The 23,812-nt window shown below is 43.2% G+C and overlaps 1 protein-coding gene across 3 annotated transcripts in view; it reads left to right on the forward strand.

The window, feature by feature from the left end:
* The window catches only part of MAML3 (mastermind like transcriptional coactivator 3), a 249,240-nt gene that overhangs the window by 146,351 nt on the left and 79,077 nt on the right, over window positions 1-23,812 (forward strand). For all 3 annotated transcript variants that reach the window (XM_054823536.1, XM_054823537.1, XM_054823538.1), the window contains exon 2: window positions 10,189-11,676. In XM_054823536.1, the coding sequence (XP_054679511.1) occupies window positions 10,189-11,676 (1,488 nt within the window). The remainder of the gene's footprint in view (window positions 1-10,188; window positions 11,677-23,812) is intronic.

The following is a 23,812-nucleotide window of genomic DNA, read 5'->3' on the forward strand; positions in this document are numbered from 1 at the left end:
ACAGGTCTTCCATGATCCTGCTTTTTTTTTTTTTTTTTTTTTTTTTACAGCGCTGGTTATAACTTGTCTTGAAAGCAAAAAAGGAATGTAAAGAAGAGTTGTTCCATCAGACTTAGTGTCTGTCTCTGAAGAAATTTTGGTGCAGAAGTGATGTTATTGATGGACCCCTAACTCCTAGTGAACTTAACAGGAACTGAGGGCTTCAGCACCTCTCACAATTGGGCTGTGGGCTTTGTACAGGAGTTTAAAAAAACCTGCTGCTGCATGCATTCTTTTAAATAGACATGCAAGGCAAACAAGCAGTTCTAGTACTGGTCTTCTTTCCTAGAGATGGATCAAGCTGATTGTGCTCATCAGGGAACTGTTTGGATGAAGGAAAAAGCCAGAGATGTTTCTGACATCTTCTCTATTTTAGAATTTTCAGTTAGTTGTTTGGGGTTTTTATGGTCTATAGCCTAGCACAATTCTGCTTCCAAACTCATCTGTCCTGTGTTTATTTTTTTTCCTTTCCCCAAAAGACATGGCTCAGGACTGTAATGAGAATTAGGACTTTGAAAAAAAAATTAATATTAATTCATTAGCTTGCAAAAGATTAATTTCCCTCCCCCTTTCCCCTCATGCTTGGGTCTCCTTTGCAATGCCTACTGCACTGTTAATTGTTTAACCTGTACTTAGATAACCCACACTCCTTTAAAAGTATTTGTCCTGGCAAAGGAATCTTCAGGTCACCTATGTCCTCAGACAAGCTGCACAGTCAGGCACAGGGGACAGCTGGGTAAGAGGAGGCAGGCTTATGGAGACAAGCTCCAGGATAAATTTGCCATTTTGTTTGCAGCACAGTATAACTTGTCCTGTTGTTGATTCACAAGATTTTTCTTTTTTTATGTGTTACTTGTGGAAATCTGTTAATTCTGATCTTTATTTTCAAATGGAACTTCATTTATGATGATGTTACCCTAAGAGGGTGACTAAAATGTGTGGGCTTGAACAGGTATAGTGTATAGACTATCTGGCTCTCATTTTCTTCCTTTTCTGATTGTATCAAACAGAATGCTTTACTTTGAAAAGCATGAACTTGAACTTAGTCATGTGAAAGAATCCCTGAAATTACTTATCCCTCATTGATTTGAGGAACTGGAAGATGCTACTTCATGCAACTGTGAAGTGGCCATGTTGACATGGGGTGGTGTCTGTTGGGAGTTAACGCCAGTGAAATGAATGGGAGACAACCATGCCATTTCTGAGTTCAGCCTTCTGACAGCTTGCTATTGGTCTTCTAGAGATCATATGCTAGATGGGCTTTGGTAGTAAAAGAGGTTGAATAGAAGCTCATAGGTCATGGAGACCAAGTGTCATCATTGAGGGAGTACCGTCATGCCTCCACCATCCCTTGTGTCTCCTGGCTCCTTCTTTGGAGTCTCGCCAAGAATATTCTGGAGTATTATATGTAGGCTGTGCCATGGCAGTGCTTTGCATGCAACTGGAAGAACACTTTCCTGTCCCACATGCCCCTTCACTAGGCAGGCAGGGTGCCACCAGTGCACTGCGTTAGCTTGCTATGACTTGTGCCCATCCAAGGATGAATTGGGGCAAGATTTTCCCCAGGAGACCACTTCTAGTGTCGCATATGCCATTTAAATAGCTAGTGAGAAGAGAATTAGTAGCTATGGTGCTTGTGCAACAACACTGGATTTGTTGCTTTGCTGCCTCTTAGTTTAAAATGCAAGAGGTTCCCACACTTCTACCCTGATTTGCAGGAGTTCTTCAGGAGGTACAGCTTTAATAATCTGCAGTGTCTGCTTTTTATCATTAGCTTCTGTCTTGTCCAGATACAAAGCAGATTGGGAATGTTTTCAAAGGGTGAAGATTTATCAGCACAACTCCCAGACAAGTCAATTAGAGGCTGCCTGACTAAATCCTCATAACGCGCTTTGAAAATGTAGCTCCTGCTGTCTGCAAGGACAGTTGCAGGGAGAGTGTAGCTCAGCTGTTTGGTGTGAGAGACAGGAGTAGGCATTGCCAGCTAAGTAGTTTAGCTCTCAGGCTCTTAGCACCTTCATTAAGACTTTTGCACAAACAGAGGAATGCCGGCACTCCCTAAGTGATGAGGTTACTGCTTTGCCAGTGTTTACTCTGTTGGGCTAAAGTGGGATTAAATTGGATGGACCCAAAGAGGAGGAAGCCATGTAGATCATGTGCTCGGGCAGGAAAGGGCATTTGACGATGACAGCATTTCATCCATGATATAATTTGTGCTCTAAAGTCCAGTTAAACTTGCCAATAATTTTGTATTGAGAAAATTAATTGCATCCATTGCCTGTGTTTTACTCAATAGCTTCCCCAGGGACCCTGCATGTCAAATCTCCTCAGAAGTGTGTCATTTAGTGTCTTTGCGTTAAAATTTAAGTTGGAGTTGTGTAGAGGGAGAGACAAATTATGAAAGAAAAATATTTGAAAGGCAAACTTGAATTGATATGATATATGCAGTTATGCTTCAGAAGGATCACAGTTTCTTCCCCAGCTTATTCTAGACACATACAACTTGAGCAGCATAGTTGGTATTTTTTATATATATTTCTCCACTAATTTTTGTACAGATTTCTCCACTCCTGCATCCCTTGCTAGCTAGGCATTCTCCACAGCGTTCATTTCTACAGCAGAAAATGTCTTTCTGGCAGCAATGCAGTGGGGTGGTTTAAAAGACTGCAATAAACATCTGTAAACATATACATGCTTATCTTTTTTTATTTTGATGAAATTAATACACACAGACCTGGAAGTCCTCTTATACAACCGGAGCAAAAGAAGTACAAAAATTCTTCAGCGTGTGATGAAAATACATCTCCACTGTGATCAGGCAGAGCCGAGCCATGGGAGAAGCTACCTCTCTTTCTCTCTCGATCTCTACAGAAAAGTGTCTCCTTCCCTTCTCTCAAAGCTCTGATGAAAACTCACGTCAATTCTTGCTTTTCTCGAGCTGTTGTAGCACACATATCAGCATCCTTATCTGGCTGACTGAAGGCAGGTAGAGTCACAGCGTTTGTCTGGTTTGACTTCACCAGTGCTGTCGCTCTCTTGCTGTCATCCAGTGCCTTTTTTGTCACCCTTCTTCCCTGTGCTCTGCTTGACCTGCCAGTGTGAGCCAGTTCCCGCTGGTGGCTGGGAGCCTGACAGCTGGCCGGGGCAGGCAGCTCCGGCAAGGGCCCTGCGCACCCCTGTGCTGCCTGCTTTGCATCCAGACAGCCGGTGCTCTCCACTCTCCCTGCTTGAGAGCACAACCCTTCTTGTCCGACCAGCCCGGCTAAAATGCAAGGAAGCGGACTGGTTTCCTCACTGCTAGCTCTTTCAGGTTTAACTGGTGCCCTGAGCATCTTCTAGTTTTTATCATTACTGGGGTCGGTTTGTTCTTCTGTTCTTTTGTTTGCAAAAACAAGGGTGATGACAGAGTCCCCAGCAGCCCTTAGCAGCTTGGGTAACAGGCAAAGGTTTGACCTCCTTCATGAGGCAGAGGTTACTCTGTGAGCCTGCAGAGTTGAACAGGTTACTGGCTAAGTTGGCAGATCGAGATTTTTACCAACTTCAAACAGATTTCACAATGTGAATTTCCTGTGTATTTGAAACATTGCCCTGGCCAACAAGAAGCGGGCAGGCAGGCCCAGCATGGAAGAGCACAGCATGTGCTTTAAGTGAGCAATTGTGATCCAAAATCAATTTGCTACGTCAGGCTTCATCCTGTGACTTAGCAGGCGTCGGTGCAGTGCTTTCAGCAGTGTGAAGAAATTCAAGCAGTAGGGGAGTGGTTTGATGCATGAAATACTTTCATTTGTTGGAAGCAGTGGTATGTAACCCACCTCCGCTTTGCTTGGCCACTTGTCTGAGTTCAGCTCCGACTCGGCTTTTGAAAAGCTGTCATGCGCTCCCCACCATCTATCTCTGCATGACACCTGCCACAAGTGTGGTTAAGAGGCCACCGTGGAGCTGATGGACTTCAGACAAGATGTGGTTGTACCTCAGGCAGTGTTGCCCTTTGGCACTGATGACTTTTTAATGGCAGTCTCAGAAGTGGTACAGCAAGTAAGGATGTACAAGAAACAAGGAATCCTTTCAAATGTTGAAGCTGAATTGCTGGCATGCAAATGGCATTACTGATTATTCCTTATTGATCTCAGATGATGTGGTCATGGCTATTACATCTTTGCTTAGGAGAGCTGTCACATCAAATTGCTTGGTTGCTTCACAGCAACCCCTGGGACACTTGCTAAGTTGTTGATAGGATTTGAATGCAGCACAAGAAGTTAAGGAGCGAAGTTGACTCAGTCGCCAAGGTGCAGGCTGGAGGTGGCTGAATTGGGGTGGTGTTTGGCAAAGCTCGTGGTGGGCACTCCTTGTCAGAGGCAGGGAGGGGATCAAGATCTATCTGGAGAAGTTCTGGGAGAAGAAAGGTGGGGCAAGCTCAGGAACACTTGGAAGAAGAGGTGCTAACTAGACAGACTGATGGGAGGGAGAGTAGAAGTGCTGCAGGAAGGGCCAGGATTGAGTCATTGCCACAGAAGGGAACTGAAGCCCATTTGAACACGGATGGCTGGTGGGCCAGACCGTGATTCAACGTGAGGAATGAAAAAGGTCAATTTTTATTTTTAACTGAGTCACAGAAGACCAGTGTGGAGAATATGATAACCCTTGTATTTTGTAAACATGCGTATTCTCTGAGGAAGTTGGACTTCGGGCTTTGGCTGGTTTCTCTGCTTTCCCACAGGGCGCAAAGATGGCTACAGAGCAAGGCATGTCCCAGCACAGCTGGGGAACGAGCATGCCAGACCTCTTGCAGTTGTCGCCCTTGCCTGATATTGAAGTGACTGGAGCTGCCTTAACAAGAGAAAAGTCAGCAGCAACACGTCCACTATGTAGCTGGTGCATGAAAGTACTTGAAAAAGTGACCCCAGCCTCCTTTTTTGTGGGCTCACAGATCATCTGGCCACTGAGTCAAAGCGGACCTGTGTTAGACCCGTGCGAATCATGCTCAGCCTCTATAGGCAGAAAGAGAATTTAGCTTCTTGGCTCCCCCCCCACTTTAATTTTTTTTTTTTTTAAAGAGCAATGAAAGGACTGAGCCACTGCTACAGCCCTGGTCACTCCCCGTGGATGACTGAAACAGCCGCCCACCGGCGGTGGAGGATGGGCCGGCGAGCGGTTCGGCTGTTGCTATAACAACAGCACCTCAGTCTCATTTCTTTTGAAAAATGAATTGCTGCTGGTGGGATGAAGGGGAGCAGCTTCTCCCCGCAGATGAAAACCCTGCCGACAGCCCCAATACTCTGTTGTTTATGTATTGGGTCTGTTGTGGCATGTCCAAGCAGCTCTGCTGAAAATTTCAGGACGCGTTGGATTGGACCATTCGGTGTCTGTGTGTTTGCATGCACAGCCTCTGTCCCCCCTGCCTATCCCCCAATTAAGAGTCATTTAAAAAGTCAACCCGCCAAAGTTTGACCTTTTCTTGCTCTGCAACTAGAGTTTCTCCAAAGGCGTATAAAGAATAGCGAGTCCTGCTTCACTCTTCTGCTTTGGCATAGAAAACTGCTGTGAAATGCAGATCTATCAGCCAAAGATTTTGTGGGAATAAAGCTAAAGGCTTATGAAACTGGCAAGGGTTTTATTTTATTTTAATACTTTTTGGTTTATTTTAGTATTTTCCTTTTATTATTATTTTACTCAAGAGTCTTCTGCTCCTAGACATAAATCTCTAAGCTGCTGCTAATATCTTCATGATGTATACTGTAAATCACATGCACAAGCTATATACTACTACTTAGGAGAGGGAAGACACTTTACAGGAGAATATTTTAATTCAGACATTTGTTTTACAGAGGGAAGAGGAAGTGCTGGGATTTTAGTGTAAGCCACTGTGGGGTCCTGGCGGTGGGTAACTGTTTGCCAGAGTATGGTCAGTCAGTGTATGATATTCAAGCCATCCAATAGTTGACATGGTGATTGGGAATGAAATCAAAATACAAAAATGAACGTTTGCATTGACATAATTTGATAGGAGTACTTCGGTGTTGTACCCCAAAAAGAAGAGATGCATCTATTGTTACAGCTCCCAACCCCTCTAAAATGCTGGAGCCAAGGTGCTTCCTCACCTGCAAAGGTTGTATCCAGCATGTTGCCTTTAAATACACCTTTCATATTATGTTTCTCTCTACCTACAGTAGTTCAATGAGCAAACAATGAAAATAAAAAGATTAGGTTTTTTCTAGGGCCTGTTAACCCCACAAATCCTAAAACCTCTGAAGGAGAATAATGTGGAGCTACAAACTTAGAATAGGCTTCATTTTGTTTTCATTTGCAACAACTTCTGTACGTTTGATATTTGATGGAAAATAGTTTCTGTGTTAAAGCTGCTTGTTGTTGTTGTGGTTTAACCCTAGCCAGCAACTGAGCACCACACAGCTGCTTGCTCGCTCCCCCACGGCAGGATGAGGGAGAGAATCGGAAGAGTAAAAGTGAGAAAACTCGTGGGTTTGAGATAAAGACAGTTTAATAGGTAAAGCAAAAACCTTGTGCAAGCAAAGCAAAACAAGGAATTCAGTCACCACTTCCCATCGGCAGGCAAGTGTTCAGCTGTCTCCAGGAAAGCAGGGCTCCATCACGCATAACAGGTATTTGGGAAGACAAATGCCATCAGTCCAAATGTTCTTCTCCCAGCTTTACATGCTGAGCATGATGTCATATGGTATGGAATTATCCCTTTGGTCAGCTGGGGTCAGCTGTCCCAACTGTGTCCCCTCCCAGCTCCTTGTGCACCCCCAGCCTCCTCACTGGTGCAGTGGTGTGAGAAGCAGAAAAGGCCTTGGCTCTGTGTAAGCACTGCGTAGCAGTAAGGAAAACATCCCTGTGTCATCAACACTGTTTTCAGCACAAATCCAAACCACAGCCCTGTACTAGCTACTATGAAGAAAATTAACTCTACCCTAGCCAAACCCAGTTTAGCTGTAATGTACAATAAACATAATTATTAATATTTATATATTGGGCCTGCTTTTACTTTCACTAAGTTACTGTGTATTTGTATACGGAGACATCCAAGTTTAGGAGCTGATATATTTAGGGCTGGTTATTTTCCACTAGATAGTTTTGATTCTTATGGTAGACATTCATGTGCAGCTAAGGTGATGGATTCAGGATAAATTAGTAAACGATATGAAAGTGATCACTCTTACTGATATTTTGTAAGGGACACCTTCAAACTGTTGTGAAATGTATGGAGTCAGTTCTCTTGTATTTCTGAGGAGACAATCACTCTCACTAATCCCTGAATGGTCATTAAGACAAATTCAGTTTCTTCCTCTTCCTTACATGAACTTTTCTTAATGACTAGAAGCCCGTCACCAGGTCCTTTGGTATAACTGTTTGTACTTTAGCCCAGCATTTGGCCAATGTGAACTTGGGGCAAAGGGCTGTTGCAAGTTTTGGACCTTTCTTCGAACCCTGCTTTTGTGTGCGCTTGAACTTGGTCTTGAGTTACTTGCCATTCGGTGACTGTGTTTCTGACGTGGAAGGCAAAGAGGGATAGTGACTTTGTAGTGAGACGGCTTAGGAGCTGAAATGGATAATTTCAGCTGTAAATTGTGTGAGTGGCCTATTGGGGGTAATATTTAAATATCCTATTTTAAGCCATTATATCAACTGTGTTACTGACCACCTGCACTTGAGGCCAGATTGTGTTCTTTCTTTTCTTGCTCTGAAGAAAGGAAACTTGGAAGCGACTGTGCTGCTGTACTTGTGAAGCGGTGCCATTACCACATCTGTATCATCCTTTCCTCGTCTCTGGGGTACGAACCAGGGTTATATAAAGATCAGTAAAACAAGCTCCATGGCTCAGCTGTAGTCTTCTGCCATACACCAGTTATACCAGTCAAAAAGCAGCAGGGAGCTGTAATGCTATATGGTGGTGTTCAGCTTAACATAGGTTTTTAGGTGAGTGAAGCAGCAGAGGTGAGAGCCATATCATAAGCCTCCTTGTGGGATCTGATTTTTCTCCTTCACACTAGTCCTGGGTGTTGACTTACCTTCCACATCGCTGTTAACTGGCACAGATGAGGCAATTACCACCCCATGGCAAGTGCCTCTTGCTAGAGCTTACTGCTGCCGTGGCACGGAGAGATGAAAAGGTGATGCCTCTGCTGCGGAGCTTCATGCTCTGCAGCCTGGCGTGCTCCTGCAGACCACAGCTGATTAACGTGATTGTGCAGGGCTTTAATCAAGAGAGCACTGGCGCAGTGCACACTCCCACCTGCACCTGCTGCCACGTGCCATCTGCATCCCTGGGCATCTGCAGATCTCATGGGGGCAAGAGCTGCTGCGGTTGGGTGAGGGGAGAGGAGCAGGAGCCCAGTGATGGGGACTCCACACATGCAGTGGGGAGGCCCAAAACATGCTTACAGCCTTCCTGACCCCTGCCTTGCTGCAGGTGGGTTCCCCATCACAGCCTGTGGCATAGCTTGGGGAACTTCTAGGTGCAAACCACTGGCCTTGCTGTTCCCTGACCCCCAGAAACCAGGGATAGGGAAAGACTCAGGGTAAGGACTGCTCCTGTGGAGATGCACAGGCATCTTGCACCGGAGGAGGATCCTGGCCGAGCAGCGGTCCACGTGGCAGAGGCTGCAGTCACAGAGCAGCTGGCCTGTGTGCAGCACCATAGAAGCCAATTTCAGCCTTTGGGAGGCTTAGCACAGGCTGGCTTTGTGCAGGGGGAACAGGCAGGAAAGTCTCAGGCACATATGCCAACAGGGACCCACTGGTGACTCTGAGCCATGCGTTGATCATTTTCCCCACATAAAAAAGCTCTTCTGCTCCAGTACAAATCAAGGAGTTTGATGGGCTGCTTGATTTCTGCTTTTTTATAAAGGTCACATCTCTGTAGAGGACCAGCATGTAGCTTAGTGTCCCATGGATGTTCAGCTGGGACTGCAGCAATGAATGTATTGGCCATGTCCTTCTGCGTTGCATGCTGAAGAGGCCATGCAGGCCTGAAGTGTGAGAGAAGGGTGCAGCCTTCTTAGAACCGCTCCCTCTAAAATGGGGATGAGATATGGATTTGCTTGCCTGCCTTACATGCAGGATGAAAGGGGAGCTAGCCTTCTGGGATGGGAGAAATAAATGGGATCTGGATTGTGGGAAGAAAGAAGGTTGAGGACCTCTAGGTTAGGGAAGGGGTGGGAGCTGCGTGTCTGGGATTTTCATACCAGTAAAAATACTTTAAAAATTGATAAAATCTTTCAGTATTTTGTCTTCTATTGTTCTAGTATCAAGGATGCAAGTGTGTCCTGAAGGCGTTTGCTAGAGCTGTGACCTCTTTGCTTCCTCCCCTCCCCACTATTGTTTTTTGCCTTAGCTGAAGAGGGATGCTTTTTTTAGCCTGGTACATAAGCAGAGAACTTAATGTTTAGTGTGATAGGAGAGGACTGCAGGTTGTTACAGTGTTTTGCTATGCTTCTTTTAACCTGAGTTAAAGCTTATATTAATACACTATTTTTTTTATAACATTCTTATATTCTAATTTAATTGCTTTCCTGGAGACTTGTATTGCTATCAATTCTGTTAGTTATTTATCTTTTACCTTAGCTCCCAGCACACAGGTTATTTCTTTTTTTTGTTATTTGAGTTAACATCATGGAAAATGCCTTCTATTTTTTAGGATAGATATGTTTTTCCTTGCTTAAAACTGATTCTCAATATGTTTTGTAGCCAAGAACAGAGGGCTAATCAAATGAAACTCTTAATGAATTTTCTCAAAAAAAATTACTGTCAACAACACATGTTTCAATACAAGTAGTCAATCAATTGTATTGCAGGTATTTTTCAAGAAGCTTCTAGAAACTTTCAACAAAAAGATTTTCGGAGTAAATAGTATATTTTAGAGATTCAATTTTGAGGGTCCAATTTAAGACTCCTCATTGTGTTAGGCACTGTTTGAGTCTCACCACTGTGTTAGGCACCAAACAGTTGAATTTTTTTAGACCATCTTCTCAAATTGATCAAGGCATAAGAATGAAATCAAAGAAAAATCCTAATCAGAGTTTTTAAAACTTATTGTAACTAGTAGGCTTGATGAGGAATATCTGTCACAACACTTTTTTTTTGTCTCTGCAACTGGTTAATTTTTTTTTTCTTCTTTTATTTTTCTTTAAGCTTCAAGAGACGGTCAAAAGGAAGTTGGAAGGTGCACGTTCGCCTCTCAATGGAGAACAACAGAATGGAGTTTGTGATGGGAGCTTTTCTCCGACCAGCAAGAGGTTACGGAAGGATGTACCAGGCATTGAGGCAATCAACAGCTTGCCCAATAATTTGCCTTTGCCTGCTGTTTCTCCTCTTCACCAGCTCGACATGAAAGCTCCCCTGCCCCTGCAGAACAGTGGAACTCACAGTAGTGGTCTAGAAGACTTGGGTAAAAATGGTGGGCTTTCCGAGATAAAGCTCCCTGTTAACGGTTGCAACGACCTAGACGATAGTTTTAACATCCTGCAGAACAAGGAGCTAAAGCAAGAGCCTTTGGATGACCCTAGCTGCATAGACACTTCTGAAACATCTCTTTCAAATCAGAACAAACTCTTCTCAGACATTAACCTGAACGATCAAGAGTGGCAGGAGCTAATAGATGAACTAGCGAACACCGTTCCAGAAGACGATATACAAGATTTGTTCAACGAAGACTTTGAAGAGAAGAAGGAGCCAGAATTTCCCCGGCCTGCCACAGAGACTCAAGAGAGTGCAAGCGTGAAAAGCGATCCATCTCATTCTCCATTTGCTCATGTCCCGTTAGGCTCTCCCCAGGTGAGGCCTTCTTCTTCTGGTCCTCCATTTTCAAACGTCTCCACAGCCTCTAGCATAGCTTCTGTGTCCAGCGCCCCGCCAGCCCCAGTCGCTGCTGGCTCACCCGCAAACTGTGTTGTTCAGTCACCTCAAACTCCCAGCCAGGCCCACACTCCAGGCCAGACACAGACACGGTCTGGAAATGGCTATCTTATGAATCCAGCAGCAGCAACTGTGGCAGGATCAGGGCCTGGGCCTGTGAACATGCCAAGTGCTGACTTGTCTCCAGCTGAACAGCTCAAGCAAATGGCAGCCCAGCAGCAGCAAAGAGCTAAGCTCATGCAGCAGAAGCAGCAACAGCATCCAAATCAAGCCTCAAGCTGGTCACCTGTAGGCCCTCCATCTAGTCCATATGGAGGACCCTTCAGTGCAGACAAACCAAATAGTCCAATGATGTATCCCCAAGCCTTTAACAACCAAAACCCAATAGTGCCTCCTATGGCAAACAATCCACAGAAGACCACAATTAATAACTACCTCCCTCAAAATCACATGAACATGATCAGTCAGCAGCCAAATAACCTGGGCACAAACTCCTTAAGCAAACAGCCTAATATGCTTTCTTACGGCAACACCAAACCTCTGACCCACTTCAACGCTGAGCTGAGTCAGAGGATGACCCCACCAATGGCAAACCCCAGCAAGAACCCCATGATGCCGTACATCCAGCAGCAGCAGTCCCAGCAGCCGCAGATGCAAGCTCAGATGGTGCACCTGAGCGAGGAACAGAAACGCATGCTCATCATGAAGCAGAAAGGAATGATGAATCAGCCCATGGCATATGCAACGCTTCCTTCCCTTGGTCAGGTAAGCGCAAGTGCACGATGTGCGGGCAACCAAAAAGAGACTTGATACAAAGACTTAGTAACTCTTTGTATGGTCTCCTCCTTTCTCCTCCTCTTTTCCTAGAAAGTATGGAATGTCATTGCAGATGCTTCTTGGACTTTTCATGTGGTACTGGAGCTTGATCATTTTAAGAAATGACTGAAATGATGTTGTGTTATGCTTTAGAAATGTTGTTAAATGACTGTTTTTCTGAACTAGTGCTCTTTCCATGTGCTTCTACTGATGAGTGCTTAGGGCCACTCTGGGAAGCTTTGGGTCGGAAGTTTCCCCTCCTTGGAGGGTTTATCTCCTTTTTTTTCATAATGTGAGACTTTATGCTTATGGATCCCAAACCACTGCATGGCTTAGTTTCCACAGTGTAGTTAGCATTGTAAGAAAAGGATGGAGTGGTTGGCCCCTTCTTCTTGGGGCAGGGATCCAGCCAGCTTTAAACAGCATGTTTGGCATTTTTGGCTCAGGGAACAAAGGAACGATGTTTTGGGTGCTGAGTGCCTTTGGTTTCCACTGGAAGAAGTAAGCACAACTGAATGCTTTTAGTGGTGCTTGAACCATGCATGAAACGAGATGGTTTATTCCAGGACTTTCAAGCAGTGTTTAGCAACTTCAAGTATTTTATTGGTATGAATCTGTAGAGTCTTTCAGCAAGAGGCTAAAGCCATGCTGGCTTGAGTGACTTGGCATCACTATCTCATGTATATTCCATGGTAACCTCTGGAGTGTCAGCTGCCAGGCTTGGGGAATGCTTTGGAATGAATTAATAACTGATTTGAATAATGGTTATAGTAATGCCCTGTTGCCTCCTGGGTCAGCTGGGTATTCTTAGTTGTGCAGCCCCTGCACTGGTGTCATGGAAAGGCTTGAGAATAAGTTTTCTTTCTGAATGTTGTTTTTTAGGGCTTTAAAAAGAATTAAAGTTATAATCAGTTTACAAAATAGGTGATGCCTTCCCAGAAGTTATGTGCCACCAAATCACATCAGAAATTCTGATACAATAGTACACTAATAGAATTATTGGTTGATAGATTTAGCGTAACACCTTTTTACCAAATTAGCTGTTTCCACACCACCTACAAGGAGTACTTCCTTCTGAGTATGGTTTAACTGTGACTCACACTGTAATGCACGTAGAAATACAGCAAAATTTGTCATTTCTTCAGCCTGTGGAGTTTGGGGATCTACCAATAGGAGGAGTAGGAGCTTTACCAGGTCAGAGCCCATCACATTATTTAAAATTAATTTCAAAACAAAAAGAAATGTTCATTTGCCTCCTGTTTTTGGTTCAGAATGTATGGTGACAGCTCAAAGGTTCATATCTCTATTTTAATTCTGCTTGCCTATTTCATTAGAAATAGCTGGTCTAAAGCCTCTTCTTTTTGCGAAGACTTATCTAGAGAAATACTGCGATAATGATATAAAACTCAGACTGTAATCTGAGCTACAGAATTTGTCAGGTTGTAACTGAGAGGCAGAGGATGTTTGGTCAGGCTGTCTAATGCTTTATTGTTTCTTTTCTATGTTTTTGTTAAATCTGCTGAACTCAAAGACCGATCAAACAGTTGAGAGAATGAACTGCCTATGTGAAAGACTTAATGTTATCTCTTCCATTTCATAGATTGAGAAATTCATGTCTCACTGTAGTTCTCCAATGTGAAGAGGAATCCAAGATTTCATATATCTAATCTCACTCAATTCCTTTTTTTTTTAATGTAGGGAAAACTAGATATTTGGATACAACTAGACATTATTCCAAAAACAAGTCCAGATACTGAGTCATTTCTATATCTTACAAAGAAGAAATTTAAGGTAAAGCCATACTTTGTTACATAATACGAGCAATTCACATTTAATGACCCAGTCGGGATGAGGAACCTCTTGCTTGTGTGTAGATGTAGAAAGGTCCCTTCAGTACTTGTGAAGCCCGCTTGCCTACACTGAAGGGATTTTGTTTGGTGAGAAAGGTCGAAATAATAGATTTCTAACTGTAATGTATTTCTTTATTCCTTCCTTTCCTGCTTCTCTGAAAAGCATTTTTCTGTGGAAAATTGGAAAGATTATTATTGTGAGATGTGCTTGGTGGAAACATTGTTTTTGCAAAGGTGGTAAAAATGTTATGTTGATATTGTTGAGTTAAATCCAGACTGATGCAGATTATCTGATTCTACTACTTGCCGCAGAATGCGGACAGTCAGACTTTCCAGATTGTATATGGAAAATAAGGAGATTGCGCTCTTCAGTTTGAAACACATTTCCGAATGTAAAGTGAATGTATCTTTCAGTGAGCTTACAATTTCTACTTTCTTTGTAGTTTTGGTCTTTGATATAGAATTGTGTAAGTGTGTGTGTTAAATAATCATGAGGATTTAACAAGTGTCATTTAAGGGAAAAAAAACCCAAACCTTTAACTATTGCATCTCATGATTAGCTCTGACCATATATTTCTGTCAGGTGACTATTACAAGGGCATACTTGAGAACCAAGAGATGATTTAGGGAACGTCAGGCATAGACAAAACCGACTGGTCTTATTTTCCGTGTACTGCTGTAAAATTCAAGTATGGCTAGTTGTGTGCATGTGTGCATACATGCACTGCATACACTAATTAAACCTATGTCTATTTGGGCCCAAAGTACTTCTGTTGTTAATAATCAGAATTTTTACCTACTCATTGCTTCAGTCATTGAGTGTACTTTAGAGAGACACACCATTTTTTCAGTCCAGCTGGGACCTTGCAAATGCTCTGTGGAGGTCAGTTGCCCGTGACTGTCCTATTAGTGCGCCAGTGCTGGTGCCCTGGGATTGTGTCCTGGGCTTGCTGAGCATTGCTACATACAAGAGAGGTGAGCAGCGAGAGAGGAAGCTGTGCAGCTCAATATCCATGAGAGTGGTTGGACAGGTGGAGTGCTAAATTAGCAGCTTAGCTAGCAAAACTAGTATCCAACAAAAGCAGGATTTCTCTAAATGCTTTCTACACTTGTCAGCATTGAAACTCTTCCTGTCAGACGTGTTAGTCCTTTGCTTTGCTGTGCAGATCCAGGACTGGTACTGGCACTGTAGCTGTAACCTCCATCACACTAATGCCGAACAACCCATATGCCCTGAACCATGATGTCCTCTGTTTTACATTATAGCTTGTTCTCCTCAAAGTAGTTCTGGATGGGGTATTTGTCTGTTTTTCCACAAAGCAGATACTGGTTTGAAGTTTTGAGTTGGGGATTCTTCCGGGGTTAGCCTGAAAGTAATTCAGACTGTTTTTTGCGGAATTGACTGTTAAAACCATGATCAGATCCTGACCCATCTGTATTCTTCAAAACTCATGACTGGATCCTGACCCATCTACCTTCAGCAAGGCTCTGTCCTGCTACTAGTGTTCCCTTGTGCCTGACTGTTCTCCACTTGGTCAGGCTTGTACTTAGAAATCGCTGCTCTTTGCCTTACCCCATGTACCCTGATCTGCCCTAAACCCACTTGTTAGCTTGCGAATACGTGGCAGGTATTGCCCTTTAGCCTCCTGCTTTTCCTGGGTGGCTCTTTTGTTCTTGCTTATCTGCAGCTATAGGCTAAACCAGCAAGTACAGATTTTCACTGGAGCTGATAACTTGTTAGGTATTTGAGGGCTAGAGGTCCTGTGCTATTCTGGTTCCCATGTGATAACAAAAGAAATTGGTTTCACACCAAGATGCAACAGGGGCTTGGTTTAAGCTTTTTATGTGATTTAAGAAATAAAAGCAAGCGAGCCTAAACCAACCTCCTCTCTCAAAAATTAGAGCTTTGTTTAACCTAAAGTGTTCTGTTTGGTTTTTGAGGTGTATGTAAAGTTTTATGGGAGGCACTTGTTTCCTTTTCCTTCTTTTTCTTTAAACAAAAAAGTAATTTCAAAGTGGGGAAAAGTGAAAACGTTTTCTTTGGAAAATTTCAGAATCATTAATTGTGACTTTTCTTGGTTCCAGCTGTTCAATACGTATGTGTAATGGTAAGAGAAAAAAGCAGCCCAACGGAATAGATATTGAATGGCTGAGACAGAATTTGATGTTTGGAGCCAAGTGAGTGAGGGAGAGTAATGAGAGGTCGAAACAAAACAGAATTCTCCGTGGGTGTAAGAAAAATAAAACTAGACTGCAGCTCTTTGCCTGCATGGGACTGTGAGGACGCTGCAATTATAGTTCCTATTGAAACCACTAGTTATGTTGTTTGAAATTGGAGGGATGTGAAGGAAGAGAAGAAATGACACCATACTGGAAGAATATCTTCAAATTCTCTTTTCTGTCTTTTGTTTTAATCTTATAAATTCAAGATGCGTCATCTGCTCAGTCTGATTTGGCATGTGAAGGATAAAGAGAGATCTGTGTCCGAGAACATTTCCAAAAAGTATTTGTCTTTGTCCTTTCGAAGTGAAAAGGTGTGTTTCTCACTGGAATTGTAAAAGATATTTTATACTTTTTTGAAGGTTATCTTTGGGATAGTGAGAAAAAGAGATTGTTGATGTTCTGGGATTTGGCCTTTTTTAAAAGCCTACCTGAAAGTAAAGAAGAAAGTCTACAGATTTGTATTCACTGCAGGAAAGTGTGGCAGAAACACAACTGTCTTACTGGATTTTAGGGGAGAGAAGCTGGAATGGAAATAATGACTGTGAGGATCACTTGCTGAACAGCCTATAGAGATGTAGTGAATGCCTGTCTATGCTATGTTTGACTTATAGCCACTGTTTTCACAAAGGTTTACCCTGGAGCTCTGATATAATGCCGAAAATTGCTCCCCAGAAATCAGTCTCCATAGGCTCTTAAGGACAGATGGGTAATCAAAGTGTGTTTGGATGGATTCTGACCATCTCACTAGGCAATTTGTAAACAGTAGCCTGGCCTTCTTACCAATTCCTGCTATCATCTGCCCATTGTGCTGGGAAGGAGGTCACATTAGCATAAATCACTAGAAACAAATGTTGGACAGCACTTGGCTAAGATCAGATCCCCATGGCGTAATCCTAAAACTCAAACTTTGGCTTGTTGGTATTTCCTCATTTTGCAACCTATGGGCGTGTACTTTTTCACCTAATACGTACTTTGTTCATTCCATATGGTAAATATTTTTCTGCAATACTAAGTTTTTCTAAGCCTTGCAAAATTGAAGTATAATAGTGCTGCTCCCATGCCCGAACTGAACCAATCATCTTATGATAAGAAAACCATAGGTGTCTTTGGTGAAACCTACTTTCCTGAAACCATGCTGACCGGTATTCCTGTTTTATTCTCTGAGTCATTGCTGGTGGAGAACTGAAACCAATTGTTGCATTGTTTTGCTGGAGAGTGTGTCAGAACAACCGGTCTTTTCCTCTTTTTAAATATCATAGTTGTAGTGGTAAATCTTTGGCTCTTAGAAACTTGTCCACTTGTCCAAGATTTGTTAAAATACATTGTTGCATGATTTGCTTCTTGTCTAGTTTCTTCAAGACTCATAGTGTCAGTTATTCTCATCTCTAAAGAAATTGTCCTACATTACTTTCAGAAGCAGAAAATTTGTATTACTGACTGCACGAAGTGTATGTTAAATGTCCCCTATTTTGAAGTCAACATGATAGCATACTTTTTCTTCCTACATGATCTAGATTGCTACGTAAGGAGCAGTTTATCCTGTTATTTAGTGAAACCTGTTAGTCTGATGATATAATATGTGCCAACCAACTCTCCTTTAGTTTTATTAGTTACAACCGCAATCACGAAGCACTGTGATTTTGAAATGTCTACAGCCAGTAGCAGCATATTTTTACATAAAGTGCTACCCTTTCCTGTGGTGGTTTTTTTTTTGGGGGGGGGTGGTGGGGGGGGGGTGGTGTGTTTGGCCATTTTCTCCTTAAAGTGCAAGCTATCATCATCAATTTTAGTTTTCCAATCTCGTGACCCATTCCACCTGCTTTCAGCAATACCAGCCATAATCCATTTCTTATTGTTCATGAGCCTCTCTAACTCTTCTTGTTCATTGTATATGCTCTTAATATACAGGTGGTGTAAAACTCTTCTTTCCACCCGCTTTTATGGTTGGATCTGTCATAAGCTGGCGACACAGCACCGCTGAACATACTAGGATGTTCATACCACGCTCTCCCCAATGCTGTGTTCTTCTGTAGGCTAGTTTGCTGCCCTCTGAGCATCAGCATAACTAATTTAGCATGAAAAGGCCGATGCTTTCAGTGCTAGATGGTGACTGAAACATCTATGTAGCCTTTTCTTCATATGGCAGTGTTCAAGTCTTTCCTCCTGTTCTGCTTCCTCCACCCAGGCGGCTGCCTCCGAGAATCAGCGTATTCGCTGCGGCAGAGCTACAGGGGTAAACCCATTCATCCGCTGACGCCTTTACTCTTTGTGGATCTGGAAAAGTGTTTATTGCAAAATGGTACCTGTGATGTTTTGATGTAGACAGTGGGTTCAGCTCATGAGTTGGATTCTGTTATTCTCCCTATTTATTTTAAGAGAAGACTTAATCCAAAGACTAAGACTAAGGTTCCCATCCTTGGCAGCGACTTTGTCTATTTGCCGTTTAGTGCCTCACAGCTGGCTGCCAGAGCTCACAGAGTGCTTGTCTGAGCGTTTTGGCATGACTTGGTCTGATCCCTTCCTCTCCAGTCTGTGATCTTGCATGGCCCAACCAGGATGCAGATTTGATCACAGCTTGCACTCAGATAATATTTTGGAGTTTTAAATGTTTCCTTGTGTCATTTCTCTAAGACCATGCCTGCCCCCAACTTTACCTTTTTCTGGAGTTTAGACATTTAGAGTACTTCTTGCCCCTGTAATTTCATTTTCTTTCCATAATTCCTAAGTTTGTCAGTTTGCTTCTCAACACCTCAGACATATTAATTAGACATTAATTTTAGAGGAATCTATATTCCTATGTTTAAATTAATGAATATATAAGCTTGAATGTCTCAAAGTCAACTCATGCCCCATAACACTTCTGGTCATAAATATTCAGAAATTACAAAATCACTTTAAAATCATGAGCTCATAAAATAATATATATTGGGAGGGGTGGTAGGTGTCTTCCTGTTTTCTGAACTGCAAGGGTTCTTGTTTTCCAGTTCTTCTTTATCCATCTAGGACCGAAGTTTACTTTTTAAAGTAAAGCTTTGATTCTTCCTCACCCTCTTGACTCTAGAAAATGATATGTAAATGAAAACATGTCAAATGATAAGATAATGTAATACTGGGGATTTTCTTTACCCCCCATTTCAGTGTCATCTGCTCTTGTGCTACCCAGCTGGATGATTAAGGTTGTGGTGCAACTCCAAACCTCTTTCTTGGAAGCTTCTCTTTGGTCGTGTTTGTATTTCTAAGGTGTCATGTAGTCCTTTAGAAAAGACACCTCACAGAAACAAATGACATTGTTTCCAAGTTACTGTCTGTACTGAGGATACGGGTGAAGGAATTTCTTGGAGTGTACCAAAATTGCTTCATTTGCCACCAACAAGGAGGCTGTGCGTGTTTTCCGCGTTCAGTGGATTTACTAGACCTTGCAGCTAACAGCAATAATAAAATCATCACTGGCTCCTGGCCAGATTTAACAGTACAGACCCGGAGCTAGGGAGGCCTCTATTTCATCTCTATTTCAGAGGCACAAGGGAAGATCTATTCTTCCACCTCTGCTTGACCTTCCTGGTCTCATGCTCACCTGCACCGAGGTCGGGGGTCAGCTTTCCCTTCCCGGTAAAGGGAATCAAGCAAGCCTTGCAACTAATTTTGCAAGAGAAGAGGCTTTGCTGGAGGGGCCAGGGAAGGCTTTACAGCTGTCCACCCATTTCCTGTGCTGCGGGCAGTTCTGCAGGGGACACCTTCCCAGTCAGCCAACCGTAAGAAACAGCAGACATGTTGTACAGTGCGTGCCTCTGCTGAGAGTAAGGGGGGGCATTTCACAGTGGCCTTCTGCTAGCGCTTACTGTTGTGTTTCGTACCTGAAGATACTCAGACCTACTGTGTTTCCACAGAAGAACCATTTAAAGTGTCTTTTTTTCCTATAATTTTCAAAGATCCATTTATAGATAAATAAATGATTAGTCTTCATCAGGCATATAACAATGCACTTCAGATTAATGAGCTCTGGACCCTTACCGCTTGCTGTACTGATTGTAAGAGATGAACTGGACTGCCTCCTTTCAGGCTGCATTTCCACCCTTAGGAGCGCTTCTAAGCCTGAGTGTCATTTTGTGTATCTCTGCTGACATGAGATTTAAAATTGCCTTTTGACTATTCTGTTCTGCAGGGAACAAACGGTAAACAAATCCCTTTGCTAGAAAACCCTCTTCCAGGTAGTCTGGGAGTTTATTCTCCACTCTAGGTGTAGTCTCATTGTCTTTCCCAACCTTTGTAAAGAAAACTGGAGACTGGATTAAAAATTAATTCTCTTTCCATCTCTTTTTCTATCTCCCTCCCATAGTAGGGGCTTATACAAACTAAGATTTAATGCCAAGCAAACTTGTAAATTTTTTTATTAGTCCTTGAAGAAAAGATTCATTTTACATATACAAATATTCTTGCAACAAGAATTATTCTTAAATAAACAGCACCCTTCCCCTGTGCTCCCTTTACTGCGGGAGGGATGGAATGACTGCTTCTTAACTCCATTAACTACCTTCCCTGCGGTTTCTGCTCCCACCACAGGCTTACAGTGATCACCCAGCCTGCGCTGTCAAGGACCCCCTTCTCTTTCCTGCATTCTCACTCTGCTCTGAGTTCTGTCTATTAAGAGGCTTGCAGCAAGCAAAACTACTTATCAAATAATCAGTCGATAAGGGCAAAGGTTATAGGTTATCCTGTAATTAAAAAGCCTATTCGGAACTATTAATAGATTGTGGTTACTCTGAAAGCAAGCTCCATCCTGTTCTTCTCTTCCCCCCCCCCCTCCCCCCCAGTCTTCTCTTTTTCCCCTCTGACATGTAGATGACGACTCCTCTGCCCATAGCTCTACACTCAGGTAAACAGAAGAAAAGACACCATCGGGGGGGTAAATTATGGAAAGCCAGCATGGGGTCTGCCTTTCCCCGGAGGGCTGTTTGCTGGGGAGCAGAAGTGTGAGCAGCACCCCATGCTGTATGCATCCTCCTCTGATGCCTCCTGCACCAGCTCCCCTTTCCTGTTTGCAGGCCAACTGGGAAAGGCACTGGTTGATTTTTGTTTGGTGGGGTTTTTTTTTTGGGGGGGGGGGGGGGGGGCGGGGCTAGGCCAGGAAGGCTGCTGTGTTTCTGAGGCTGAGCTTTGGTGCTTGTAGAGAGCCAGGCTGGGGAGTGGGGGAGAGCTGGGCAAACCATCGGGTTCCTCTCCCACCTTACCCATCATCAGAGTTACTGTTTCCTTTGCAAGTGGGAGGGGAGGTGGGGGAATAAGTGGCAGTCCTTTCCAACTGCCTCTGAAGGCAGTCAGATCTGTCTGATCAAGCTGACAAAAAAAATGTTGTGAAGGAAGAAAATCTTAGTAGTTCTGCCATGGCGGTGCTCAGTCTGGGCCTTTGTGCGAGGTGTAGGAGCCACATGTCAGAAGAGGTAGTGCCCACCTCAGAGATCTTGCAGCTAATTAAAGATTACACATGGTGACAGCTTCATTTTGGGTAGCACTGTGAAGAGCTCAAAAAATCAGAAATGCCACAATTGAGTTGTCCACAACTATCAGTGCTACTCTGCAAGGTGCAAGAAATGGCAGAAGAGGAAGAAGGACACAGGGACAGAAGCTAAAGCGTACAAATATCTTACGGGAGGCTGAGCACTGCCAGAAAGAGAAAATCCCCTGCTGTGTCATAATCCCCATGTTCCTTAAACACCTTCCCCCACTCAGGAGCATTTAAGTGACACTGAAAGAAACTGCTTGTTTATCCCAAGAGCATGGATACAGCGCAGCTCTTCTGCTCAGGGAGAACATCAGTAAGCACCAATTAATGTTCTAACCAGGAACTTAGGACCAAGTAAAACTCATATTTTCAGAGGAAGGGTAATAGTTCCATCTTTAGTGGCTCATTTTCACTCACCTTTTGTTTACTGCAGTTCATGGCTTGTAGCTCAGGAGTGTTCTGAACTTGTGAGTGGATGACATCACTGCGTTTTGAGGAGTTACGTGTGGAGCCCAACAGCGCTTTTTAAATTTGCATGTACATACTCCTTTGTGGCTAATGTACATTTTTGGACGCATATTACCAGGGGCTTTTCCATCCCTTCTCTGAAGCAGTGTGACTCACAGCCTGGTTCTGTGCCATCAGTGGAGGGCTTGGCCACCAGACGGGCCACCAGGCAGGACTGGCGTCGGTGTGCATTCAAAGCCTTGAGCTCAACTTCTGCTCTCCGTGTCTCTGTCTAATGTGTGAAGGAGCGTTCTTTGATGAGCAGTCTAGGCTACCCAGCTGGCTATGATGTTCCAGCTCAACAGTGAGGTGCACCTTGCGCTCCAGAATTCCTATTTTGTCTCTTCTTTTATCTATGTGGATCCTTATTCTAGTGCTTTCCACAGCATTTCTGGATACTCAAGCCCAGTGCTACCTAGAAGCATTATGCTGTTGGCATACGTGTTCCCTCCAGAAAGATTTCCTAATGTCTGCAATGTGTATGTGTCCATGTAATCTCTGCGATGTGTATGTGTCCACACTAGGAAAGCTTAATACCTCTTGAAGGACTGTCCCAGTAAGTGGTTAAGTGCAGATTTGGAGTCCTGCATTCAGGAGGTTCTGCCAAATCCCAGCTGATGCATCTAATTTGCTAAAGAATGTGGCTTCTGCTCTCTCAGCAAAGATTTCATTCCTCATGGGCAGTGGGAAATTTGCCCTTTTTATGTTATTGTTCACCAGCTTAGTATTAAGTCTGAGACAGCCAACTTTGTTACTAAGGAGAGAAACCACTCTGTTGGTCCCTACGTTCTTCATTCTCACATAGTGTGTGCGTATGTGTTCTTCAGTCCTCCTGCCCTTATTCAGCCCCTTTTCCTGTGTGTGAGGAATGTTTTGCATGCATTAGCCTGCAAGTGTATCTTGCGCATTGGGAGGAAACCATCCATTCTGTGTCAACACATCTTCCAAACAGGTGCCTTCCTCATTTACACCCGGTGGGAGCTTGTTAGCAGCTCTTGCTCTACACTAAGAGTGGGAGCTGTCTAGACAGGGTCCAGAATCTCATGAGAAAGCGAACCCAAGTCCAGCAGCACTGTCACAAAATCATGTGTTAATGTTTTCTCTGCCTCTTTTTCACTTCTGTTTCACACTTGTACAATATTAAAGTCTATTCCTCACTCCAGAAGCTCAGTCTTTGGCTGCTCATGCTAGCATCCTTCTGTAAAATCTGTTCTACTAGGTTCCTTGCTGCTAGCTAAAATCTCCATGTTGAAAAACAGAGGTATACCTGTAAGCTGTCTTTTGTTTCATTATGCTATTTGGAGAAACTGAGGGAAAGACAATGTCTTTAAAAAAACAGAAAGAAAAATAGTTTGAAAGGGTCAGCCTAGAGAGAGTTTAAGGTCTACCCTGAGAAGATGATTCCTTCTTTTCTGACATGATGTTCCTTACAGACTTAAGAGTTAACATCCTCAAAAGAATCTGCTTTTTAAATTATTTTTTTGTATGTAGTATTGCCTAGAGAAAGCAAAATTCCTGAGATTGCCCAACATGCACTTTCCAGGGAATTATTTTTCCAGTGCGTACTTCTTTCCCTCCGAGTCCAGCAGGTTAAGGTTTGTTTAGTGGGTTTTTTTTTTTAAAAATCTGTCCTATATTATTTGTCTGTTCCTTTTCTCTCCCTTGCTACTCCATGAGCCATTTTTCTTTCTCTCCCTTCAAGCTCCCTGCTCAAGTTTACCCTCTGTTTCCCCTCATCCAGCTTTTGTTTCTCTGCCTCCCCTTCTTATCCATTTAATAGCACAGGACTGGTTTTTGGTATTGTCACTGTGTGCAGGAAATCACTGTAGACACCGCGGCTTTCTGTGGTCTTTATACCTCCGGCAGACGGAAATAGTATGAAATATTTGTTGTCATATTAGATGTTTTTTTAACCAGTCATGAGACAGATGAAGGACTGGGGGATCTTAGCTATAATCTCACTAATGTGGTAGCACCATCCATGTGATAAATTTGGCCACTCCAC

The sequence above is a fragment of the Grus americana genome, chromosome 4 (genome assembly GCF_028858705.1).
Source record: "Grus americana isolate bGruAme1 chromosome 4, bGruAme1.mat, whole genome shotgun sequence".
NCBI lineage: Eukaryota > Metazoa > Chordata > Aves > Gruiformes > Gruidae > Grus > Grus americana.